The sequence below is a fragment of the Budorcas taxicolor genome, chromosome 5 (assembly GCF_023091745.1).
Source record: "Budorcas taxicolor isolate Tak-1 chromosome 5, Takin1.1, whole genome shotgun sequence".
Classification (NCBI taxonomy): domain Eukaryota; kingdom Metazoa; phylum Chordata; class Mammalia; order Artiodactyla; family Bovidae; genus Budorcas; species Budorcas taxicolor.
Window position 1 is genome coordinate 87,745,603 of NC_068914.1, and position 27,905 is coordinate 87,773,507.

Sequence of the window (27,905 nt, forward strand, 5' to 3'; positions counted from 1 at the left end):
TAACTGAACAAACACATACAGAATTATGTGTCAGCTAGTGGAAACAGTGTCAGACTTTATTTTGGGGGGGCTCCAAAATCACTGCAGATGGTGACTGCAGCCGTGAAATTACAAGACGCTTACTCCTTGGAAGAAAAGTTATGACCAACCTAGATAGCATATTTAAAAGCAGAGACATTACTTTGCCAACAAAGGTCTGTCTAGTCAAGGCTATGGTTTTTCCAGTGGTCATGTATGGATGAGACAGTTGGACTGTGAAGAAGGCTGAGCGCCGAAGAATTGATGCTTTTGAACTGTGGTGTTGGAGAAGACGCTTGAGAGTCCCTTGGACTGCAAGGAGATCCAACCAGTCCATTCTGAAGGAGATCAGCCCTGGGTGTTCTTTGGAAGGAATGATGCTAAAGCTGAAACTCCAGTACTTTGGCCACCTCATGCAAAGAGTTGAGTCATTGGAAAAGACTCTGATGCTGGGAGGGATTGGGGGCAGGAGGAGAAGGGGACGACAGAGGATGGGATGACTAGATGGCATCACTGACTCGATGGACATGAGTCTGAGTGAACTCCAGGAGTTGGTGATGGACAGGGTGGCCTGGTGTGCTGTGATTCATGGGGCTGTAAAGAGTCCGATACGACTGAGCGACTGAACTGAACTGAAGCTAAATTCTAGGGCAGTTGGTTCCAGTATGCGCACACACATCTGAAAGCTAAATGGAAATAATCTTATGGAGGAATCCAAAGGCCAAATAAATGGCTTAGAAAATGTGAAAAGTAGGGCTAAGAACAAAGGGGCGCTAAAATGAGCTCTTCAGAGAGAGCAGGCTGGACAGGTACAGAGCGGTGCCCAGCCTAGAATAGGGTTCATCCAAGAATGGTCCCACAGACCCCTAGACTGTCCAAAGATCCACCCTTCTGAGAATTTCATTCCGAGGCACTAGGAACCTGCATTTTTAACAGCTTTCTTTCTTCCTTGGAATGACAGGTTTGGGGAATTGATCATTTACGCACTAAACCATTCTGGATTGCTCAGTACAGGATACAAAGCTTAGATGTTACTCCCTAGCCCTCTTCTTCCTCCCTTCCCAGGAACATGTAGTGCAGTAATAGTGCTTTATAGTTACAAAAGAGGAAGTGAAAATTCTGGCTTTGAGGGGAAATAGAAGGCTTCACAAAAGAGACAACATGATTGTGTCTTTAAGGTTGAATGGGAGTTTGTTTCTCAGAGAATAGGTTGGGAAGGGGACATTCCAAGAAGAAGAAATGGAATGTTATGGATGTTCCAGAAAGACTGAATCATCTAATGTGCTTGAAGGTGAGGGACATGGAAGAAGACATTGGAAAATGCCCCAATTATCTGAACCACTCACTACTCATTAAGAATTGTTCTAGCCTTACCAGTTTCTGTAAAACACAACTCACTACCCACCACAGAGTATTCCCACCTGCCCCCAACTCTCCTTTAGTTGGACTGTATTATTACGTGTTGAGACTACATCTGCATTTTTGTAATTTGACATTATTTATTTAACTTCTGGATTCAAATAGACTGCTAAAGTTGGTGACATTATGAAAACTGAAAAAAGTTTGGAATAACATTCCATTTTCAAGAGAAAATATTTCATTCAGCTGGAAAGTCAGGAAATAAAAATGCAGTGTCTTTGCCAAAAAATAGAGGTTGAATCTCAATAGAAGTCAGACCCAAACAAGAAGTTTTAATCTGGAAGATGCTCAACAATAATTATTTATAATAAGCATGGCAGTATATGTAAAGATGTGTTCAATGGCTTATGCTGATAATTTAAAATCCTTGAGATGGCCAATCCTCTTATGACCATATAGAACACTGAAATGAAATGTGTTAAATGCTCTTGCATGCCTTCAGAAATGCCTCATAATGTGTGTATATGTGAGTGTGTTTGGTCACTCAGTTATGTCCAACTCTCTGTGACCCCACGGACTGCCACCCACCAGGCTCCTCTGTCCATGGGAATCTCCAGGCAAGAATACTGGAATGAGTTGCCATTTGCTCCTCCAGAGGAACTTACCAACCCAGGGATCAAACCCACACATCTCCTGCATCTCCTACACTGGCAGGTGGATACTTTACTACTGAGCCACCTGGGATTCATTGTATATACATATGTGTGTGTGTGTGTGTGTGTGTGTGTATAAAATAAAATATTAACAACCATCATTTCTGCATGAATGAAAACAACAAGTCCTGTCTGTGGTAAGTCCCCTAGAACCAGAATTGATAAATAGTGGTGATGAAAAATTGATGCTTCCTATTTGTGGCAGAATGTATTTTTCCATAGATGGCTCCACCAATATCTATCCTATTTTACATGCTCTTACAATGTGACATTGACCCTCCTCTACTCAGTGTCGTGGGTTTCCCTTCCCTAGAATATGGTTGAGTCTGTGATTACAGAGGAAGTGATGCTGTGTGACTTCCAAGGCTAAATCAGAAAAAGAGGGCATAGCTTCTGCCTGCATCTTTCTCTTGGGAATGCTTGCCCTTGGAGTTCTGACACTATGCTGTGCGAAGGCCCAGAGTAGTCCATGCAAAGACACCACGGAGAAGCCTGTGTGGAGAGGAACCAAGGCCCCCCACTCAACAGCCAACATCAACTCTCTGATACGTGAGTGAATGAGCCTTCAGATGGTTCTTGCTTCCAGGCTTCGAGTATTTTACTAGAACCTCAGACATCACAGGGCAGAGATAAACTGTCCCATTACGCCCTGTCTATATTTATGATCCACAAAATTTGTGATCATAATAAAAACGATACACGCTCCTGTGTAGTTGCTCAGCTGTGTCCGACTCTTTGTGACTGGACTGTAGCCCGCCAGGTTCCTCTGTCCATGGGCTTTTCCAAGAAAAATGCTGGAGTGGTTTGCCATCTTCCCCCTCCAGGTGATTGTCCCCATGCAGGAACTGAACCCAGGTCTCCTGTGTCTCCTGCACTGCAGGCGGATGATATCATGCTGATGATACACACTGCTGATATCAGAAATTGGGGAGTACAAAGTGCCCTAGATTCCTCGGTAAAGTACAGGTGTGCCAGAGGGTGGGCAATGCAGTGGTCTGTTACCTAAGTGATGCCTCTGGGGGTATCATGGCACAGGGAATTTCTGGATGTCTCCTCCAAAGTGAAACAGATTGCTGTCCCTTTCACTCGTTAAAACTAAGAGGAACAGTGCTTGATGGACCCTTGACATTTTGGAGGAAACACTTACCCATATTTGGGACTGTACCTCTGATCCCTTACTGAGCAATCCACAAACCTGACCCCTTTCAGTGGCAGCCAGAGCAGGAGAACCTGCTCCTTTCATTGACTTCTGTGGCCCAGGACCTCAAATGGTATCCAAGGAGTGCCAGATGGGAGGGATAGATGGAGCCTGTGGAGTTCTCATAGTGTAAATCAAACCCATGCTTTCTTTGACAAATTGCTATTCTCCTTTCAAGAAACTCTTGGTTTGTTACTGATGCCTAAGCATGGAATGTCCAATCACCATGTCATTCACTGTATATTGGGCTATTCGACCCACCTAGACATAGAGGTGGGGTTTTCAGGGCTAACGCAGCTCCTGCAGGCAAACAAGAGTCATAAGAAAATGCTTTGCATTCCCGACACCTCTTCACTTTTGTACCATGGCCTTCTCAACTTATTGTAATGTGCAGTTGTTAATCTTGGCTTATTTTTCTCAGACTAAGATATTCAGGGAGGCCTGGCATACTGCAGAACATGGGGTTGCAAAGAGTTGGACATGACTAGGTGACTGAACAACAACAAGATTTTCATCCCTCTAGGAGTACTCTGCAGTGGGCTTGAGAGTGTTTAAAGCCTGTGACCAGTTCTGGTCGAAGAAAACATTTGACCTCAGTTTAGCATAACTTTGAGCAGAACTTCTAATCGTTGATTTCTCTTTAAAGGAATGATGTTGGACATACAGGCCTATACTGATTTATGGGCAATAGATAAATAATAAATTGCATTTTGACTAAACTGATTAGAGTATCTTACAGCCTCAGAAAAAGAACTCTGATCAGTACATAAGATTCAAAAGTTGTATTTCCCATGCACCCTTTCTCGGGAAGCTACCTGAAGATGTGTCTCACCAAAGCAAAGGTATACAGACAATGGCATAGGGTCAAGGAAACAGAATACCTAATAGAGGAGAGACACAGCAGGCCCACGGTGCAGCCAGCACAGTTTGGGGCAGTAGGCTGAAGGAGTCCAGAGAGGAAAGTGTTTTAAAAGAGAAAAAGTAGTATGAAACAGTTACACATTATGAATAAGTATATGGGCTCTCCAGGTATCGGCACTAGAACCCACCTCCCAGTGCAGGAAACATAAGAGACGAGGGTTCTATCCCTGGGTGGTGCGGATTCCCCGGAGAAGGGCATGGCAACCCACTCCAGTTTTCTTGCCTGGAGAATCCCATGGACAGAGGAGCCTGGTGGGCTACAGTCCACAGGGTTGCAAAGAGTCAGACATGACTGAAGTGACTTAGCATAGCACATACGTGAAAAACAGTATACAAAGGAGTCTTACAATTCTGTGGGAGAATTTTGTAAAAGTAAGAGAAAGGTACATAAGGAAGTAAGAAAATATTAAAAGCATGGTTATTCGCATAAAGAAAAAGTAGCAATAAAAATGAACATTATGTAGTTAAAATAATGTTAAGCACTCCATGTTAATTTGGCCCAAAACTATGATATCTGAGGGATGAATGGCTGAAAAATGAGATGGACTGGGATGGTGTAAGAAAGTTAAATGCTCAGATTCAACCATTGGCAGGTGATTGTCTAAAATATATACAGTGGAGAGACTATTGTTTGAACATGGATTTAAACAATGGAAAAAGAGAAAAGTGAAATATAGTTGTCTCTGGATGCCAAAAGGGATTGGGACAGAGGAGTCCTCTTGTAGTTCTATTGAGATCTTTTTCTATTTCCTCCCTAGTAACTGGTCTACTTTGAAAAAGAAAAAATCATTACTAGGTTGTTTTAGTTTGGAAGTTTGTATTATCCTAGAGAATCACCATATCATCCTATGGTTTCAAATCTACTAGCATAGTATTTCATCCAAGTATTCAGGAATCAGTATAGAATAACAGGCAACTTGTTTTGGTTTTGTTTCTTAACCACACCATGCAGCATACAGGATCTCAGTTCACCCACCAGGGATCAAACCCGCGCCTCTAGCAGTGGAAGCCCGGAATCCTAACCAATGGACGCCAGTGAAGTCCTCAGAGAATTCATTTTACAGCAATATTTCTGGAATGTCTCTCATTACAGAAAAAACGGTTTATAAATATCTGGACATCCTTTAGCCCAGTTAAGTTGACACAGGAAATTAACCATCACATCTGTAAGTCTCCCACTGAAGAGAAAGCCATTTATTGCCAAAAGCTCTTCACGTAATGAGTTTTGAATCACTGCTCTACCATAGTGCAAATATTCTCCCAAATTGGTCATTTTTTTTTCAATTTTAATATTTTTGAAAAATATGTTAACTTTTTTCTTACTGTGTCATTAAAAAAGTGTATTATTTCATATTTGCTCTTGCTTTAAAAGGCTTTGTCCAGTGACAAAATTATGTAAATATTTACCTATATTTTTAGGACTTTCACAGTTTTTGTAAATTAAAAGTTCATCCCATCAAAATTATAATTTTTAATTAAATATTTTCAGAATAATTTTGAGTATTTTGCCAATAAATTTTATTTGGAAAATTACTATTTAAAAATATATAACATTCAGAGATCAGATCAAAATAGCAGAGGTGTATGATATGGAGCTCACCTTCTCCCCTACAGATACATCAAAATATATCTACGTGTGTAACGACTCTCACAGAACATCTGCTGAACACTGGCAGAAGTCCTCAGACTTTCAAAAGAGAAAATCTCCAAGTAACTGGGTAAGACAAAAGAAAAAAAAAAAAAAGACAGAGAAAGAAATTGGGATGGGATCTGCACCTTTGGGAGGGAGATGTGAAGGAGGAAAGGTTTCCACACACTGGGAAGTCCCCTCACTGGTGGGGACAGAGAGGGAGCTTTGGAGTCTTGGAGGAGAGCGCAGCAGCAAGTGTGCTGAGGGCAAAGCAGAGAGAGACCTGCATAGAGCGTGGGTGCTGACCCACACTTCCCAGCCTGAGAAGCTTGTCCACTCGCCCAGTGGAGCGGGTGAGGGCTGAGTACTGAGGCTCAGCTTCGAAGGTCAGATGCCAGGGGGAGGACTGGGGTTCACTGTGTGAAGACGGCTTGAAGGGGCTAGGTTGTAGAGCACCACAAATGAGGGAGTCCGGGAAGAAGCCTCCCACTAGAGAGGCAAGGGGCCATTGTTGGAGGGTGTGCATGGAGACAGGGGGGTCTGCCACAGGAGCTTCTTTCTGTGTGTGCCTACGGGTGGCAGGGCACTGCCTACAGGAGCTCCAGGGAAAACAGAACTACCAGATGACCTAGAAAACCCACTTCTGGACATAAACCTAGAGGAAAATCCGTAAGTCAAAAAGATGCATGTACTTCAAAGTTCACTGCGGCACTATTTATGATAGCCAGGATGTGAAAGCAACCTAAATGTTCATCAACAGAGTGGATGAAGACGACGCGGTACATAGACGCAATGAAACTGTATTACTCGGTCATTAGAAACAATGAGACTGTGCCATTTGCAGAGGCGTGGACAGACTGAGAGACTGTCATACTGAGTGAAGTTAAGTCCGAAAGAGAAAAACAAATATCGTATAATATCACCTGTATGTGTAGAATCTAGAAAAACGGACACAGATGAACTTAACTTGCAAAGCAGAAATAAAGATGCAGACAGAGAGAACAAACATATGGATATCAAAGGGCAAAGGCGAGGTGGGATGAATTGGGAGACTGGGATTGACATGTACACACCACTATGCATAAAATGGATAACTAATGGGAACCTACCACCCGGCATGGGGAACGTGACAATGCTCTGGCGAACTGAGCAGTAAGGAAATCTAAGACAAGAGGGGGCATTTGTATGCATATAGCGGATTCTGTACAGCAGAAACTAACACGACACTGTAAAGTAACTCTGCGTGTGCGTGCGCTCAGGCGCTTCAGTGTTGCCCAGTCCTTTTCAACCCTGTGGACTGTATGTCGCCCTCCAGGCTTCTCTATCCATGGATTCTCCAGGCAAGAATACTGGAGTGAGTTGCCATGCCTTCCTCCAGGGGATCTTCCCGACCCAGGGATCGAATCTGCATCTCCTGCGTCGCAGGCAGATTCTTTACTGCTGGAGTCCTCTAAAGCAACTACACTTCGATAAAAATTAATTTAAAAAAACAACAAAAAATCTCCTGGACTCCTACCACCCAGAACTCTTACCACTGGACTTTCTCCTTTGCTCCCCTCCCCAACAGTTTCCCACAAATTACATAAAAGTAAAAACTGTATTTCGCATTTGCTTCCCTCATTCACTATTAGTGAGTATACCCTGCATTATCCTTTTTGATGGCAGTGCTTCTTGGCTGCATCTTCATCTATTTCACCTTTAATCAACAGACATCATCTCCCATTTTTTTAAATCACTATATACAATGCTCATTAAATTTTGCTAACAAGTGTGGCATTGATTCTTAGGAGTAGAAATCCTACCTCAGGGGGAGGGGGGAGGGAAAAATTAGGAATTTGGGATTAACAGATAAACATTGCACATCCATGCTTAGTTGCTTCAGTCATGTCCGAACCTATGTGACCCTATGGACTGTAGCGTGCCATCTCCTTTATCCGGGGGATTCTCCAGGCAAGAATACTGGCATGGGTAGTCATTCCCCTCTCCAGGGGATCTTCCCCATCCAGGGATTGAACCTGGGTCTCCTGCATTGCAGGCATATTCTTTACTGTCCTTCTTATAGCCAAATAAAATTCCTTGCATGAATATAGCACATTTTATTTGTCCATTCATCAGTTGATGGACATATGATTTATTTACACTTTTTGGCTATTAAGAATAATGCTACTATGAATAGTCATGTACAAGTTTTTCTGTGGACATGTGTTTTCATTTCTCTTGGGTATATACCTAGGAATGGAGTTGCTGGGTCTAATGGTAATTCTGTTCAACTTTTTGAGGAACTGTCAACTGTTTTCCAAAGCAGCTACAAATCTTTTACATTCTTATCAACAATGTATGAGGATTCTAATTTCTCCACACCCTTACTGTCTTTCTCCACAAGTTATTGTCTTTTAATTTTTAATGGCCACTTGGTGGGCTAAGTATCTTACTGCAGTTTTGATTTGCATTTCCCTAATGACTAAGGAGTAAGTGTCTTTTAATTTCATGGCTGCAGTCACCATCTGCAGTGATTTTGAAGAAAAGTTATGACCAACCTAGATAGCATATTCAAAAGCAGAGACACTACTTTGCCAACAAAGGTCCATCTAGTCAAGGCTATGGTTTTTCCAGTAGTCACGTATGGATGTGAGAGTTGGACTGTGAAAAAGGCTAAGTGCCGAAGAATTGCTGCTTTTGAACTATGGTGATGGAGAAGACTCTTGAGAGTCCCTTGGACTGCAAGGAGATCCAACCAGTCCATTCTGAAAGAGATCAACCCTGGGATTTCTTCAGAGGGAATGATGCTAAAGCTGAAACTCCAGTACTTTGGCTACCTCATGCAAAGAGTTGAGTCATTGGAAAAGACTCTGATGCTGGGAGGGATTGGGGGCAGGAGGAGAAGGGGCCGACAGAGGATGAGATGGCTGGATGGCATCACGGACTCAATGGACGCGAGTCTGAGTGAACTCCAGGAGTTGGTGATGGACAGGGAGGCCTGGCGTGCTGCGATTCATGGGGTCGCAAAGAGTCAGACACGACTGAGCGACTGAACTGAACTGAACTGAACTGAACTGAATGACTAAGCGGGGGGCGGTTCCGCTGTAGCTCAGTTGGTAAAGAATCTGCCTGCAATGCAGGAGACCTGGGTTCAATCCCTGGGTCAATTCCCCCGGAGAAGGAAATGGCAACCCACTCCAGTATTTTTGCCTGGAGAATTTCATGGACAGAGGAGCCTGGCAGGCTACAGGCCTTGGGTTGCAAAAGTCAGACACAACTCAGCAACTACAGCACCACCAATGACTAACGAGGGTTTTCCAGGTGGCACTAGTGGGAAAGTATCCTCTCGTCAGTGCAGGAGACATGAGACTAGGGTTCGATCCCTGGGTCAGGAAAATTCCCTACAGGACAGCACGCCCACCCACTCTAGTACTCTTGCCTGGAGAATCCTATGGAGAGAGGAGGCTAGTTGCTACAGTCCATAAAGTTGTGAAGAGCTGGACACAACTGTGCACACTTTGGACGTGACATAGTGACTTAGCACACATGCATGCTATGACTAATGATACTGAGCATCTTCTCATGTGCCTGTTGCTCATTTGTATACTTCTTTGGAAAAATATCCGTTTCTAACTTTTGTCTATTTATAAATTGGGTTGTTTTTGTGTTACTGTTGTTAGTGAGTTGTATAGGTTCTTTATATATCCTGGATATTTAATCCTTACTAGACACATAATTTGAAAATATTTCCTCTCATTTTGTGGTTATCTTTTCACTTTCTTGATAGTATCTTTCAAAGCACAAAACCACAAATATTTAAAAAATTTTTATTATGTCCAATTATCTATTTTTCCTTCGGTTGCTTGTGCTTTTTGCATCCTATTAAGAAACTGTGCCTAATTTAAAGTCACAAAGATTGACAACTGTGTTTTCTTCCAATAGCTTTTTAGTTTTGCTCTTACACTCAGGTCTCTCATCGATTTGAATTAATTTTTGTATTATGATGTGAAGTAGAAGTCCAACTTCTCTCCTTCGCATGTGCATATACAATTGTTCCAGCATACTGGTTGAAAAGACTTTGTTTTTTTTCCTATTGAATGCTCTTGACACCCTTGTCAAAATCAATTACTTATAAACATGTGCATTTATTTCTGGACTCTCACCTCTATTCCATAGATTTGGAATCTATTCCTTATGCCAGTGCCATAGTCTTGATTACTGTAGCTTTCAAGTAAATTTTGAAATTGGAAAGTGTGAGCCTTCCAACTTTGTTCTTGTTTTTCAACATTGTTTTGACTATCCTGGCTCCTCTGCACTTGTATCTGAATTTTAGGATCAGCTTGTCAATTTCTGAAAAAGAAAATCCTACTGAGTTTTTTTCCATAGGAATTGTGATGAATCTATAGATCAATTCGGAAAGTGTTGCCATCATTACAATACTAAGTTTCCCAATTTATGAACAAAAGTTATCTTTATTTAGTTCTTTCTTTCAAGTGTTTTGTAGTTTTCAGGGTACAAGTCTTACACTGTTTTGTTAACTTTGTCAAATATATTTCCAATTGTTTCATTATTTTGATGCTACTATAAGTAGAATTGTATTCTTAATTTCACTTTTGTATTGTTAATTGTTACTGTATAAAATACAATTATACTTGTACTAAAAATACTGACATTGTACACTTAAAATGGATGTATCTTTATGAAGATCTCAATAAAGCTATTACAAATCAAAGCTTAACAAAAACAAAAATACAATTGATTTTTGCACATTGATCTTATATCCTGCAGTCTTGCTAAATTTATTTGGCCCAGTAGCTTTTTCTTTTTGCTGGAGTTTTCAGGAGTTTCTGTATACAAGATCATGTGATTTGTGAATAGAGAGAGTTTTATTTCTTCCTTTCCAATCTGGATGTCTTCTGTTTCATTTTCTTACCTAACTGTCCTGACCAAAACCCCCCAGTACTATGTCGAACAGGAGAAGGAAGAATGGACATCTTCATCTTGTTTCTGATCTCAGAGGGAAATTTTCAGTCTTTCATCATTAAGTATGATACTAGTTGTGGGTTTTTCATAGTTCCCCTTTATCAGGCTGACAAAGTTCCCTTCAATTCCTAGTCTGTTGATGTTTTAAGTCATGAAAGGATTTTGTCAACTTTTTTCTGCATATATATATGCATGTGATTTCTGTCATTTATCCTATTAACATGCTGTATTGATTTTATTATGTTTAACCAAGCTTGCATTCCTAAAATAAATCCCACTTGACCATGGTGCAATATCATAAACTCTTCTCAAAACAAAAAAGAAAAAGGAGAGAATACATCCCAATTCATTCTGTTACTATGATGCCAAAAAGCAGACAAAGATATCATAAGAAAACTACAGACCAATATACTTTATGAATATAGAGGCAAAAATCTTCAACAAAATGCTAGTAAACCAAGTTTTGGAATATATAAAAAGAATTATATATCACAACCAAGTTGGGGGAATTGGGAGTGAGAAATAATATGCATGAGATTTCCTTTGGGAGCAATGGAAATATTCTGAAATTAGCAATAATGCTTGCACAACTTTGTGAACATACCAAAAAACTGTACACATTAAAAGGGCAAACATTACAATATTTGAAATATATCTTTTTTACAGGAAGCTGTCTTTCCTTTATTTTTCCTCTTTCATTCTTCTTTCTGCCCACAAGGCAGATGTGATGCAAGTTAGGAAAAACATGTTAAGGGACATGTTAAGAGCAATAAGACAGTAAGAAACAGGGTGTTTGAATGACCTTCCAGATTAGAATGGTTTAGCCCCATAGGCTGCTTACAAGCTCAGACATTTACAAAAGAAAAAACCTAGTACTTCCTTAGATGGAAGAGACATGGGTTCGATCCCTGGATGGGGAAGATCCCCTGGAGGAGGAAATGGCAACCCACTCCAGCTTCTTGCCTGGGAAATCCCACAGATTGAGGAGCCTGGTGGGCTATAGCCCAGGGAGTGTCAGAGTCTGACACGACTGGAACAACTTAGGATGTGGTACTTCCTTAGGGTTTTTTTTGATTGTTTGTTTAGGTTACTTTTGTTAGGTTCTTATTAAAGCATCCCATCCAATATCCTAATTAATTCAGTTAGATTGTTCCTATTTTTTCACTACTACAAACAGTTCTGCAATGGGCCAAAGAACTAAATAGACATTTCTCCAAAGAAGACATACATATGGCTAACAAACACATGAAAAGATGCTCAACATCACTCATTATCAGAGAAATGCAAATCAAAACCACAATGAGGTACCATTTCACGCCAGTCAGAATGGATGCGATTCAAAAGTCTACAAGCAATAAATGCTGGAGAGGGTGTGGAGAAAAGGGAACCCTCTTACACTGTTGGTGGGAATGCAAACTAGTACAGCCACTAGGGAGAACAGTGTGGCGATTCCTTAAAAATTGCTCAGGTATCATGTATTCATAATCTCACACTTTTACTGATGAAGTTCCTATACTATCTATGCCTCTCAGTAAAATTTAATCATTTCTACCTTAATTTCACTGAGGATATAATGTTCATTATTTCACTCCTTTGAAATTTGTTAAGGCTTGCTTTATAGCCCAAATGTGATCCGTTTTGGGAAATATTTATGTGGGCACTTGAAACCATGTGCACTGTGCTGTTACTGGATATATTAATTTATAAATATCACTTGGGTCCATTGTTAAACATGTTACTCAAATCTGTTGGAGGTGTCTTAATATTACTGTTGTCTGAGATTTATCAGTTAGAAACAGAAAGGTCCTAAAATCTCTCATCGTGATAGACATGTATATTTCTCCCTCAAGATATTTCTATATATTTCTATTTTACTTTTCTGTTTTTATGTATTTTGAGTTAGTATTTTAGGTACATCCTAGTACAGAATCGTTATATTTTATTAACTTTTATAACTATGTCTCTTTTTAGCTCTAGTGACACATTTTTGTTTCAAAGTCTCCAGTGTTTCATATCATACAAGTACTCCAGTTTTTCTTTCTTCATTTTTTTGATGGAAGTATTGATGTTTGTATAGTGTGTTTTCCAGTCTGTGATTTCTACCTTTAAATTGGAAGAGCTAGTCCATTTCTATTCAATATAATTATAAATTTGGGTTTAACTCTATCTTATTTTTTAACTTTTTATTGGAGTATAGACGATTAATGATCTTATAATAGCTTCAGTTCAGTTCAGTTCAGTTCAGTTCAGTCGCTCAGTCGTGTCCGACTCTTTGCAACCCCATGGATCGTAGCACGCCAGGCCTCCCTGTCCATCACCAACTCCTGGAGTTCATTCAGACTCACATCCATCGAGTCAGTGATGCCATCCAGCCATCTCATCCTCTGTTGGCCCCTTCTTCTCCTGCCCCCAATCCCTCCCAGCATCAGAGTCTTTTCCAATGAGTCAACTCTTCACATGAGGTAGCCAAAGTACTGGAGTTTCAGCTTTAGCATCATTCCCTCCAAAGAAATCCCAGGGCTGATCTCCTTCAGAATGGACTGGTTGGATCTCCTTGCAGTCCAAGGGACTCTCAAGAGTCTTCTCCAACACCACAGTTCAAAAGCATCAATTCTTCAGTGCTTCAAGTGGACAGCAAAGGAACTCAGCAATACATATATAGGTATCCATTCTCTTCCATCTCCCCTCCTATGCAGGCTGCCAAATAACATTGAGTAGATTATTACTTTTTAAAATTTATTCTACCTGTCTACAGCCTTTTTACTCTCTTTTATTGCATTCTTCTAAACTTACTGTTTTACATTACTTCATTTTCCCCACCTATTAGCTTGGTAGTTATTTTCTGCTATACAAATTCTTCGACTCCAACACAGAACTACTAAATCAGAAACTAGGGTGGAATCTCTGATTCAGTGGGTTTAGGACGGGTATTGAGAATATGCATTACTAACAAGCTCACAAATAATGCTGATGTTTCTTGTCCACTGATTGCACTTTGAGAATCACTGATTTGAAGGAAGAAATTAACTAGAAAAAGGGGATCAGTGAAAATATATCATAATAACCAAAGAAAACTGTAATATCTTTGACCAGAACAGTTCAGTTCACTTCAGTAGCTCAGTTGTGTCCGACTCTTTGCGACCCCATGGACTGCAGCACGCCAGGCCTTCCTGTCCATCAAAAACTTCCAGAGCTTACTCAAACTCATGTCCATCACGTCAGTGATACCATCCAACCATCTCATCCTCTGTCATCCACTTCTCCTCCTGCCTTCAATCTTTCCCAGCATCAGGGTCTTTTCCAATGAAAAGGTGGCAAAGTATCAGATGGCCAAAGTATTGGAGTTTGAGCTTCAGCATCAGTCCTTCTAATGAATATTCAGAATTGATTTCATTTAGGATGGACTGGTTGGATTTCCTTGCAGTCCAAGGGGCTCTCAAGAGTCTTCTCCAACACCACAGTTCAAAAGCAGCAGTTCTTTGGTGTTCAGCTTTCTTTATAGTCCAACTCTCACATCCATACACGACCACTAAAAAAACCGTACCTTTGACTAGATAGACCTTTGTTGGCAAAGTAATGTCTTTGCTTTTTCATACGCTGTCTGGGTTGGTCATAGCTTTTCTTCCAAGGAGTAAGCGTCTTTTAATTTCATGGCTGCAATCACCATCTGCAGTGATTTTGGACCACCCAAAATAAAGTATCTTACTGTTTCCACTGTTTCCCCATCTATTTTGCTATGAAGTGATGGGACCAGATGTCATGATCTTCATTTTTTGAAAGTTGAGTTTTAAGCCAACTTTTTCACTCTCCTCTTTCACTTTCATCAAGAGGCTCTTTGCTTTCTGCCATAAGGGTGGTGTCATCTGCATATCTGAGGTTATTGATATTTCTCCCAGCAATCTTGATTCCAGCTTGTGCTTCTTCCAGCCCAGTGTTTCTCATGATGTACTCTGCATATAAGTTAAATAAGCAGGGTGACAATATATAGCCTTGATGTACTCCTTTCCCGATTTGGTACCAGTCTGTTGTTCCATGTCCAGTTCTAACTGTTGCTTCTTGACCTGCATACAGATTTCTCGGTCAGGTGGTCTGGCGTTCCCATCTCTTGAAGAATTTTCCACAGTTTGTTGTGATCCACACAGTCAAAGGCTTTGGCATAATCAATAAAGCAGAAGTAGATGTTTTTCTGGTATTCTCTTGCTTTTTCAATGATCCAGCAGATGTTGGTAATTCGATTTCAGGTTCCTCTGCCTTTTCTAAATCCACCTTGAACATCTGGAAGTTCATGGTTCACGTACTGTTGAAGGCTGTCTTGGAGAATTTTGAGCATTACTTTGCTAGTGTGTGAGATGAGTGCAATTGTGTGGTAGTTTGAACATTCTTTGACGTTGCCTTTCTTTGGGATTGGAACGAAAACTGACCCAGACAGTGGCAGTAAAAATCAGACAAAGTATTAATACCAGAGAATAATGATACCATTGCTAGAAACAAAAGATTCTAGAACAGAAGCTGGTTTTAGAGAGATAAACATGATATTCTTTTGCCATTTTTATCCTTGTAATAAAGGAAATAGAAGATAATTATAATCAGAATGGAAGACTTTAGTCTCAGTAAGCAGTATTATTTTCTGGCTTTTAATTCTTGAGAATTATCTTAAAATAAAGTTGTGTTGATAAGGACAATTACATAAATGTGTTTATTACACAGGAAAAAAGTATTAAACTTCCGAGATTAGAATTTAATTTTACAGGATATATTGATGAGATGGTTGGATGGCATCACCAACACAATGGACATGAGTTTGAGTAAACACTGGGAGTTGGTGATGGACAGGGAAGCCTGGCGTGCTGCAGTCCATGGGGTCGCAAAGAGTCAGACATGACTGAGTGACTGAACTGAACTGAACTGATTGATAATTTCCACTAATGAGATACAACATCAAGTGCTTCTACAATGTTGTTAAATTATAACTGGTATATTGGACATCAGATAAGGTTTCAAAGTCCATTTGGTCAATTGCATCAGTTAGATGAATGGATATTTCTTCACATGTGCTTCGAGGTACAGAGAACTCTCAGTGACCCAATCTGCTGGATTCTGCTAACCAAGCAAGCAAATACATGAAATAAATATTTGATTAGTTTATTTACCAAAATGGTCACAGATTTAAATAATTTAATAAACATATGGTTTTCAATTTTATAACCAATTATTTTAAAAGAAAAGAGGATATTACCACAACTCAAATTACAAATTTTTACACATTAGTTTATGTGTCTTAGAGAATACCAAAAGCACAGCATGAGGAACATTTAGAAACATATGTAATATTGAAAACCATTCTGTTCAGTATTATACTGTGAGTATTTATGGTAATTGTAATATAAATGTACTGTTTATCTAGGAACTCAATTGTTAATAAGAAATTCTGCTTAAGACAGAGAAAAAAAATTTAAACCCAAGGTAAATAAAACGAGTGACATCTTCACTCATAAATGAGTATTAAAAAACAGTACAGATAAACAAAACTGACAACTTATAAAAAGCTTTATAATTCTGAGGTAAGTTTGTAATAATGGAAAATATATGCATTTTCCCCAAAACTTAAACTGAAATATATTGTAATATTACAAACCTCTCATGTAAAAGTAAAAAGTTTCTGATTAGAGTTTGAGATACATAATTTGAGAGTTCTTACAAATAATTAAGACCTTCATAAACAGCATCCACAAATGGATGCCAGAGGTGGCTCATGGTTAAGTACTGTCAGACAGGAAGATCCTAGCAGTCTGCAGAGTAGATTGTTTGCAAAGAGCTGTAATAGGTGCACATAATCTGACCAAGCTTTCAAATATCTAATCATATTAGTCACCTACTCAAAAGCCTTACTTGGCTTCTGTGTTAGTTTCCTATTGCTGCTATAGCAGAAACTTAGTGGCTCAAAACAAATGTATTAACTTGCAATTCTGGAGGACAGAATTCCAAAATGGGTCTCACTGAGCTAAAATCAAGACACCAGCTGGGCTATACTCCTTTCTGAAGCCTCTAAGAAAGGATCCATTTTCTTGCCTTTTCCCGCCTGCATTCTTTGGCTCATGTCCCTTTTCTGTACTCAAAGCTGCCAACAGTCAGTTGAGTGGTCTTCACATTGCATCACTCCAACCTCCTCTTCCACATTTAAGGGTGCTTGTGATTCTAGAGCCCACCAGCACATCTCCCTATTTTAAGGTCAGCTGATTAGCAAATTTAACTGCGTCTGCAACCTTGACTCCCCTTTGCTGTATAACATAAGATATTCACGGATTCTAGGGATTAGTATGTGACCATCTTTGATAGATAGGCATAGATTCTTCCTACCATGGGTTCCCAGTGTTCACTAAACCCACCCTGTCTGTCAAGGACCTCTACATTACTGGCCCCAATTTACTCTCCTGCCTTATCCCAGGTGGCACTAGTGGTTAAGAACCTGTCTGCCAATGCAAGAGACTAAGAGACATGGGTTCGATCCCTGGGTTGGGAAGATCCCCTGGAGGAGGGCATGGCTACCCACTCCAGTACTCTTGCCTGGAGAATCCCATGGACAGAGGAGCCTGGCAGGATATGGTCCATAGGGTTGCAAAGACACGACTGAAGTGACTTAGCATGCATGCACACCTTTTCCCCAGACCTCTGCTCTTTGGCCCCTAGGTTCCAGCCACACCAGTCTACCTGCTGGTTCCCCAACACACCTCATACTCCACAGCTCCAGAGCCTTGCTCCTGGCCTTCTTCTCTTCCTTGACGTTCTCTTCATTTTTCCTCAACTTTCCTCCCAAGATAAAAATTCTATTCATTCTCAAAATTTCATGGCAAATGCTTCCTTCTCCAGGAAGCATTCCCCCTAGTCATTCCCCTTTAGATGTTTATCATATTCTTTGCACCTCCCAGTAGAACATGATGTTTTGCTTTGTTTGATAGTTATTGTGTTCTTATCTCGTCTGCTAGGTAATGATCTCCTTGAGGGCAGAAACTCAAGAATTCATCCTCAGTGTACATCAGTTGCCTCCAAGGGTGTTCAGTCGTTTCCGACTCTGTAACACCATGGAGTGTAGTCTACCAGGCTCCTCTGTCCATGGAATTTTCCAGGCAAGAATATTGCAGTGGGTTGTCATTTCTTACTCCAGGGGATCTTCCTGACTCAGGAATTGAACCTGTATCTCCCGAGTCTCTGCACCACCGGAGAAGCCCATAAGTCAGCTGCTGCTGCTAAGTCTCTTCAGTTGTGTTCGACTCTGTGTGACCCCAGAGACGGCAGCCTACCAGGCTCCCCCATCCCTGGGATTCTCCAGGCAAGAATTCTGGAGTGGGGTGCCATTTCCTTCTCCAATATAAGTTAGCTGCTGCCGCTGCTGCTAAGTCACTTCAGTCGTGTCCGACTCTGTGTGACCCCATAGACGGCAGCCCACCAGGCTCCGCCATCCCTGGAATTCTCCAGCCAAGAACACTGGAGTGGGTTGCCATTTCCTTCTCCAATGCAGGAAAGTGAAAAGTGAGAGTGAAGTTGCTCAGTCGTGTCTGATTCTTAGCGACCCCATGGACTGCAGCCTACCAGTCCATGGGATTTTCCAGGCAAGAGTATTGGAGTGGGTTGCCAGTGCCTTCTCCACTAGGCGTATCTAAAACTGAACACCTGCTTTTCATGCAGTGTGTTTGTGTGTGTGTGCTCAGTTGTGTCCGACCTCCAAAATTACTCCTCCTTCAGTTTTTCTATTTATAATGATAAAACCACCTCTCTTTCAGTTGTGACTGCCACAGGCCTTGGAGCCATCTTCATTTTCTCTCCTTCATTCCTCACATCCGGTCCATCAGTGGGCCTTATCAACGCTACTCCCTGATCTAAGTCACCACCACCTTTTGTTGGTCCTACTGGACTCCTTGTTTCCAATCTTGCCTCTGATGCTCTCACCGTGCGCAAGTGAGCATGCGTGTGTACACAAACACTTCTCCCCCCATACAAATTCTGTCCTCATCTCAGCATCCAGATGGATCATTCAAATTGTTTAAAAGTCTAAGTCTGATTATATCTTGGTCCGGCCTAGTGTCAAATAACTCACCATCACACTTAGACTAGAATTCAAAGTCCTTACAAAGTTTTCTGAGACCCTCGTCTCATCCCCCACCGTTCTCTGTTCACTCACCGTCGTCCTCACTATTCCTCACACTTGCCTCGGTGCCATTGTACTTGCTGTTCCTGCAGCTTGTGGAACAGTCTTTCTCTGGAGAGCCACATGATTCATTCCTCTATGTCCCTTAGGTCACTGATAACCCTCTCATGTCCTTTGGGTCTCTGTGGAAATATCACTTCATCAGAGCCACCTTCCCTGGCCATCCTATGTAAAAGAACAGCTCTCATTCCTTCCATAACTTTCTGTACCTTTATGCTGCTTAAATTTTCTTTGCCCATCTATCAATCATTATCAATTCATTACATTATGAATTGATTTCTTGTCAGTCACTCCACCAAAATGTAAGCTCCAGAAATCTTCTTTTGATCTCTATTCCAGTCCTAAAACCTAGAAACACACCTAGAACCTAAGCAGGCATTTAATAAATATTTGTTAAATGAACTCATCTTTGTACATCCTCTCATTTCTTGCCCAGTTCTTTGATCATAATAGATGCTGAAGAAGTATTTGTGGACTCAAATTTGATGTACATCCCCAATATTACTTCATATTATCACCAGAGGAAAAACAACCACAGTAAGTCACTTTTTCATGGAGAAATAAAGGCTACAGATAAGTTGTCACAATTCAGATTAGTCTTTTATTAATTTTGACATGATGGACTCCCTAGAGCACAAAGTATATCACGTTGAACATCTGACTCAAGAATGGAGCTCAGAAATTAACCCCAGCAGGCCTTACTGTCTATACAGGGAGTGTGTGTGTTGGGGGAAGGGGCACACTAGAATGGATGAGAAGGGTACCAAGAAGGTGACTAAGCCACAAAGGCCTATAGTTAATTACATCCAATTTCAGGGGATATTCTTAGAGCCTGAAGCCTCTTCCAGTTCTGTTCTAAGTTTTTCTTCTTTTCAACGCATTTCTCTTAGGTTTTTAGTAGTACTGATTTCTTAGAAATAGACATTTGTCCTCTCTTTTTAGGTTTTTCTTATCAGAGAAAGAAAACTCAAAAATAAAACATACAGCCTCTAATCACCTACTTTCTCTGATCTTTCAAGAGGCCAGTTTTAATAATCCATCTTTTCTTGGCCATCCAATATCTACAATGAGGCAAAGGCAAATGTTTGGAACTCCGTAAGTTCATTTCATTTAAACTAATTTTAAAGGATTCTCTTCTTTTCCTTCAGAATTTGAGTCCTTCCATTCATACCAACTCTCTATATTCAGTAGCATCAGTACCATCTTTTAACCTAAACACACAAATATTAATCATGATGAATCCTTTGGGTTCTTATTTTACTTTTCTTGAACAACAGATGAAGATATTTTCTAAGCCAGTGTTTATTTTCACTCCGTCTACAGACTAGAATTACTTGTAGAACTTTTTAAAAATTACCAATACCCAGGACACACCAAAGACTGAGTGTGAATCTCTAAAGGCTGGACGCAGGCATCTGAACTTCTTTTTAAAGTTCCCCCAGACTACTCGCCATTTCAAAATGCTGCTAAGACCTTAGGGACAGTTGAGTGACACCCCCATACCCGCCAGGCTCGGTGGAAAGCGACTCATGGAACAGCCGTGAGCAGACTTCACGTCACTTCACTGCCAAAATGACGTCATTTTCCACCTCTGCCCAGTGTTCAGCATCTGACAGTGCTGGCAGGATCTCTAGAACAAACCAATCGGGTACGACCAAAACTGCCTCTTTTGAAGATTTTGCAAGCAGCAGGTGCACAAGGTAAAATGTTCACTGTTAAAGAGCCCTCTCTATGATATGCTAAGAAAGAATCTTGTCACATTAGCTACTGCTACTACAGATGCTGCTCAGACTCTCGCTATCGCACAACAGCACAGTATGGATATTCCAGGTCAAGATCAACTGAAGCAAAGTATAGAGGAAAGTTCCAATTCCAGGAAAAGAACTGAAGAAGGCAATATTCCCACGCTGCCTACCTCACAGTATAAGTGCAGAAATTCTAGAGAAGATGAAGACTTGGTAGCAAATTTAACTCAAGAAGAGACGTCAAGACTGGACCTCAGGTTTGAGGAGTGGGATGTAGCTGGTTTGCCTTGGCGGCTTTTAGGAAACCTGAGAAATAACTATATACCTAGAAGTAATGGCTCAACTGATTTACAGACAAATCAGGATACAGGTACTGCCATTGTTTCAGACACCACAGATGACTTGTGGTTTTTGAATGAGTCAGTGTCAGAGCAATTTGGTGTTGGAATAAAAGTTGAAGCTGCTGATCCTGAACAAACAAGTGAAGAAGTAGGGAAAGTGAGAGACAAACAGGTGATTGAAGTGGGAAAAAATGATGACCTTGAGGACCCTAAATCCATAAATGACGATACTGATATAGAAGTTACCTCTGAGGGTGAGTGGTAGTGTACTGAGTACAAGAAATTTAACTCTCCAAGCAAGAAGTACTGTTTTCGTTGCTGGGCCTTGAGGAAGGATTGGTATTCAGATTGTTGTAAGTTAACCCAGTCTCTCTCCACATCTGATATCACTGCCATACCTGAAAAGCAAGAAAGGGAAGGAACTGATGTCCCTGACTGCAGAAGAACTGTATCAGCTCCAGCTGTTAGACCTAAAGATACATACATAAAGGAAGAAAGCTAGAAACATTTTGATCCTTGCAACTCGGTGGAATTCTTGGATTTGGCTCATAGTTCTGAAAGCCAAGAGACCATATCAAGCATGGTAGGACAATCAGATAACCTTTTTGAACAGAGGAAAGATACAGGAAACATGGAGGATTGCCAGAACCTTTTGAAGCCATGTAGTCTGTGTGAGAAAAGACCACGAAACGGGAACATTATTCACGGGAGGACAGGCCATCTTGTCACTTGTTTCCATTGTGCCAGAAGACTAAAGAAGGCTGGGGCTTCTTGTCCTATTTGCAAGAAAGAGATTCACTTGGTTATGAAGGTTTTTGTAGCATAGCTGAATCAGTGAATTACAGACAGATATTAACAGAGCTGGTCATGTATCCAAATGTCAGTATTGAGCATCTCTACGCAGGGTGACCCATTTCATACTTTCATTTATTCATGTGAACTTCTATGTTCTAGGACATTTTTACCTCTAAACTTATAGAATTTGAGAATGAGTTCTTTAGAACTAGATTATCAATTTGGAGACTATTAACATTAAAAGAGAAGTTAATCATTCTGTCTTCAAAGATGAGGATCTGGGAGGGAGCAGTACAGACAGAAATACATTCATTTTTATTTAATTTAATTTCTTACTTTCTTTTCTGGTAGGGAATGTTCTTGGGCATCAAAATCCAAGGTGGCTATTAGAAATATATCAAAGCTATCAATGTATAAAGTAGATTACTTTATGTTGTGTGGTTCAGAGAAACGATTATTTTTGTAAAGAGCCTAGAACAGTGATATCCAACATTTTTGCTAACATACCTCAAAAAACAATTTTGAAAAAGTACATACGACTTTTTGCACCTTTTAGAAATTGAGGTGTAGTTAGCAAAAAATAAAGTCAATAAAGTGTTCCCTTCTGCTGAAAAAATAAAATAAAGTTCCCCCAGTGATTCTAATGGATTGTCATGGTTGAGAACCAAAACCCTTAGCATACACAACAGCTAGTCACAAAGAGATAATTCAGTGATAAGAACCGTAGTCAGAGGAAGCTGACCCCAAATTTAGATTTTTTTTTTGCAGTGGTCAACTCAAAGAGCAGTTCACTGCCCTGTGGATAATTAGGACTTGACTTGATAATTAGGATAACTGACTTGAGTACTACATTACATGAAGTACTACATTACTTGAAGGAACCAGAGATCAAACTGCCTACATCCGTTGGATCATCGAAAAAGCAAGAGAGTTCCAGAAAAACATCTACTTCTGCTTTATTGACTACACCAAAGCCTTTGACTGTGTGGATCACAACAAACTGCGGAAAATTCTTCAAGAGATGGGAACACCAGACCACCTGACCTGCCTCCTGAGAAATCTGTATGCAGGTCAAGAAGCAACAGTTAGAACTGGACATGGAACAATAGACTGGTTCCAAACCGGGAAAGGAGTACGTTAAGGCTGTATATTGCCACCCTGCTTATTTAACTTATACGCAGAGTACATCATGTGAAATGCTGGGCTGGATGAAGCACAAGCTGGAATCAAGATTGCTGGGAGAAATATCTATAACATCAGATATGCAGATGACACCACCCTTATGGCAGAAAGCAAAGAAGAACTAAAGAGCCTCTTGATGAAAGTGAAAGAGAAGAGTGAAAAAGTTGGCTTAAAATTGAACATTCAGAAAATTAACATCATGGCATCCGGTACCATTACTTCATGGCAAATAGATGGGGAAACAATGGAAACAGTGAAAAGCTTTATTTTATTGGGCTCCGAAATCACTGCAGATGGTGACTGCAGCCATGAAATTAAAAGACGCTTGCTCCTTGGAAGAAAAACTATGACCAACCTAGACAGCATATTAAAAAGCAGAGACATTACTTTGCCAACAAAGGTCTGTCTAGTCAAAGTACGGTTTTTCCAGTGGTCATGTATGGATGTGAGAGTTGGACTATAAAGAAAGCTGAACGCCAAAGAATTGCTGCTTTTGAACTGTGGTGTTGGAGAAGACTCTTGAGAGCCCCTTGGACTGCAAGGAGATCCAACCAGTCCATCCTAAAGGAAATCAGTCCTGAATGTTCATTGGAAAGACTGATGCTGAAACTGAAACTCCAAAACTTTGGCCACCTGATGTGAAGAACTGACTCACTGGAAAAGACCCTGATGCTGGGAAAGATTGAAGGCGGGAGGAGAAGGGTATGACAGAGGATGAGATGGTTGGATGGATCATGGACACGATGGACATGAGTTTGAGTAAGCTTGGACAGGAAAGCCTGGCATGCTGCAGTCCATGGGGTTGCAAAGAGTCAGATACAACTGAACAACTGAACTGAACTACATTACATGACTGGATATAGTCTCTGCTTTGGAAACAAGGATACATTTCAAAACATAAGTTGAATAGGACTTAAAGATATTTTAAATAAATTATTAGTCAAAGGTCAAATTTATTCACACTATCTCTTTAGTAGTCTGCAGCATAAGAAGTTATATATTTGCATTATTCTTTCCCCTTCCCTGCTTTTTACTATAACTAATGTAGTAAACTCATGGGAGAGGAGAAAGCCCTTGTTCTCTTTTTCTAAGAAGAGATCTCCCAAATGGCTTCTTGTTGCAGTGGGTCATAAAGCAGAGAAGGTTGGAGGTGATCAGGATCCAATACACTGTAGGGAATCTAGACATTCTGCAAAGAGAATGGATGGGGAACCCAGACCTTCAATAAAGAGGTAACTCCTGGGTAGCCAAGATGCAACAGCCCTTGGTGGTGGGTACTGCTTAACTGCAAGGGCACGGTGGAAACATTCTGCTCATGTGATGGGCTCTGGCACAATATTTTGGTTACACTGAATTTTTCCATCACTAATTGCTTACCAGAATTTCCAAACTGAGCATTTCATTGCTCAAAAGTGGAAAGGTGACTCCAAAAGAACATGTCTAATGTTCTATAAATGGTCCAATGCAATCATAATTTGGATAAAGAGATATATACTGCTTTGGCTGAGGAAAACTTGACTAAATCGAATGGGATCATTTTCTGTAACATTAATGTATCTTTCTCCAGTTCTGTCATTTCTTTAATGCTTTACTTTAAAAAAATCTTATTTTGTTCAGATATTTCTTCAAAGTAATCATTGCCAGGATCCAAACTGGCACAGGAAGGAAACTGCTTATTTGCAACAAAAAGAGATCAAATCTTAGGATTACATATAAGCCATTACCACTCTTTCCAAGTGATTTAGAAATCTATGTCCTGCTGCTGCTACTGCTACTGCTACTGCTACTGCTAAGTCACTTCAGTCATGTCCGACTCTGTGCAACCCCATAGACGGCAGCCCACCAGGCTCCCCCGTCCCTGGGATTCTCCAAGCAAGAACACTGGAGTGGGCAACCTATGTCCTAATAATCTATGTCCTAATGATCCAAATTTACTTTTTCAGCCAAATTCTACAAAATTACCTGGAAACTGTGAAGCATTCTTTGTATAGTAAATTCTATCTTCTCGAAGTCTTGATTAGGTATTAGCTACTTAGTGGAATATGTATATATAATTTATTAGTGCCTGAGCCACAATCTTAAACTAACTGCAATGTTTCACCAATTATAACACCTTCTAAATGTTAAACTACCATATAATTTCTAAATCACTACTACTGCTCTACACCTTTCTTTTATATTAATGGCTTAATCTTGAAAAAAAAAAAAAAGTGACATTCCTAAAGCCTTGCAATTTGTTTTGAAATTACTGAGCACTGAGCTGCCTAACTTAAAACATCTGTCTTTGAGATCTGATTGCTTCTTTGAGACTTTGAAGTTTATACTCTAAATTCTGTATTTCTATACTTACTACTCATTTATTATCTTCATTTTTAAGATACTCTTCCTTTGTCAGCAAGAGCACTTTTTTTTTTTTAAGAGAAGTCATTCTTTTTTTTTTTTTTTTTTTTTAAAGGAATTCTCTTTTAAAAATGTCCCAAATTCAAGAATTAACTATTTAGGAGACAAGAACGGGAGTTTTGCTGCAGAGAAATGATAAGCTTATTTTTAAATACTTGAAAAATATTGATATAGGATTCTTCTTTTGGATTGTTATAATTATATCCTGTCACATGCAACAAAAGTTTTCCTGTGTACACAAGACTCATTCCCTTTTGGACAGTTTTCTTGATCTTCAAGCACTGCTCTAACAAACTGGGAAGATGTCAGTAACTTTAAAGAAGATACATACCTTTTCTTTGATAGTTAAGTAATCAGAAGAGTGAAAAAAGGCCAAGAGAAGAAAAAAACAAAAGAAAGAAAAGCCTTCTTGCAAAAGCAGGTGTACTACAAAGCTCAACTAGTTCACAGACTGAGGACACTGCTTTTTATAAGTTTTTTCTCCACTGGGAACGGTCTTCTGAGTCTCCCTTTCTCTGCTTTCCATCCCTCGAGTCCTAACCAGGTTTTTTTTTTTTTTCTTTTTTGCTTGCGAGAACGGAAAAAGTTGCCAAGGCAGGCATATTCGGTACATTTCACGGAGGCTTTTCTATTTTCAGAAAGTTTTACCGTTCCCCAGATGGCTCCCAATTGTTCTTAGACACACGGAGAACCTAGGCTTCCTCTAGACGCTTCTGAGAATCTATTTCGTGACAACTAGGAGTCCACAGTACCCGCCCAAGATGGATCTCCACAGAATTTCACATTTGATTCCACGTCGTTTGTCCACCCACGAAAGCTCATCTTTGTACCCCAAGTTAAAAACATCTGTCTAGAGTGAAAAGGTAAGGAAACCTCTAACACCTCTCAAAGGGCTAAAGGACCCCCTGCAACCTCCAAAGGCGAGTTCTGGACGCGGCCAATGGGAGCTCGGACCTTGACCATGCGCCGGAGTTGGTGGTATCCCCGCTACGCACTGGATTTAATCTGAGGAAAAGTTAACTTTCGGCTCCTCGCATCTCTGCAAAGCCCGTCCGGTAGGGCCCGAACCGAAGCTGGGCCAAGGCCTCAGAATCTGAGACCAGGCAAGACAGGTGTGTAAAGAAAGCCTCCGGGTATCACAGGTCGCTGCACACAAACCCTCCTGAAGGACCGGGGGGGCCCGGGCTCCGCCGTGTACTCACTCCCGGTTTAAGCATAGTCCGCGACGTCTTGTCGCCTCCTGGTAACGTCTGCATACTCCGAGCCACCCCGCGCAGGCTTTAACACTGAGGCTCCCCCAAACCCCAGCATCTCCGTAGGAGCGAGGCAATCCTCCTGGGGCGTCCTTACCTTGGGGTTGGTCAGGAGCTGGTGCTCGTCGCTGTGCAGCAGCGCCCTGGAGTTGGACTCGGAGTTGTTCACGTAGACCTGGACGCAGGGGTACTGCGAGGTGCCCCTGCAGTCGGCGCCACAGGTGAAGGTGCACTCGAACACCTCGCCGATCTGCTGCACCGACAGCACCGTGCAGTTGGCTGCCGTGGCTTGCAGATCCTGCAGCGCGGGACTGAGCCAGCAGAAGCCGAAGATAAAGAGCGACACGACGCCGGAGATGATGAGAAACAAGCCGAGCCGGATGCTCTTGTCCTCGGCTTCCGTGTACTCGTAAGCCACCCGGAGCTTCGCCATCGCCCCCCACTCCCGGCGGCGGGCGCGCTCCCCCCGCCCCCTCCCGCCCCCGGCGCCGAGCCCGACTGCCTCGGCGGGAGGAGCCGCCGCCGCACGACAGCAGGGGAGTGGGCGGCCAGGGGGAGCGCGCGAGAACAAAGGGGCCGAGGCCGGCGACGCCCCCCGGCGGCGGCAGCGCCCCCCTTCCACCTCCCCGCCGCCGCCCGAGCCCTAGAGGCTCGCAGCGCGGCCGAGGTTTCAGAGCCTCCTGCACCCTCGGGCGCGAGGAGTGCACGGGCGGCTCCTGCCTCCGGCGCCCCCTGCCAGCCTCCGCCCCCGCGCTTTCCCCGCCTCCCCCACCCCGCCTCCTCTCGCCCGGTGGCTCCCAGTCTCCATCGCCCGCCGGCCGCCGCTCCGCGGACTCGCCTGGCAGGTGCCCGGAGGGCAGAAGCTGCAGGGCTGAGGCGAGCCCCGGGGCTCCCCTGCGCGGGAGGCAGCTCCGCCGGGCCCCACCCGCCGCCGACCCGGCTCCTCCCGCCCCGCCCCGGGGCGTTTCCCGTGGGCGAGGGGCTGGCAGGCGCTGGGGATCGCGGCGTTGGCGCCCGGGATTCTCGTTACATTCCCCTGGGAGGGACATCAGCGATAAGAGGTTAGGATCAATATAACTTAACGAAGTGAAAGTTTAAAAAACAAAACAAAAAACAAACGAGGGAGACGGTGCCGTGCAAGTGGAGCGGCGGGAATTTTGAACTCCAAAGGGGGGACTGGTCAGC

General features: G+C 41.8%; 1 protein-coding gene and 1 pseudogene across 1 annotated transcript in view; one reads left to right on the forward strand and one right to left on the reverse strand.

Moving 5' to 3' along the window:
• Positions 1 to 27,153, reverse strand: part of KCNMB4 (potassium calcium-activated channel subfamily M regulatory beta subunit 4) — a 75,324-nt gene extending 48,171 nt beyond the window's left edge. Inside the window, exon 1 of the mRNA XM_052640759.1 lies at positions 26,818 to 27,153. Within this exon, the coding sequence (XP_052496719.1) occupies positions 26,818 to 27,153 (336 nt within the window). The remainder of the gene's footprint in view (positions 1 to 26,817) is intronic.
• Positions 20,577 to 21,916, forward strand: LOC128048382 (protein Mdm4-like; annotated as a pseudogene).
• Positions 27,154 to 27,905: the final 752 nt, after the last annotated feature.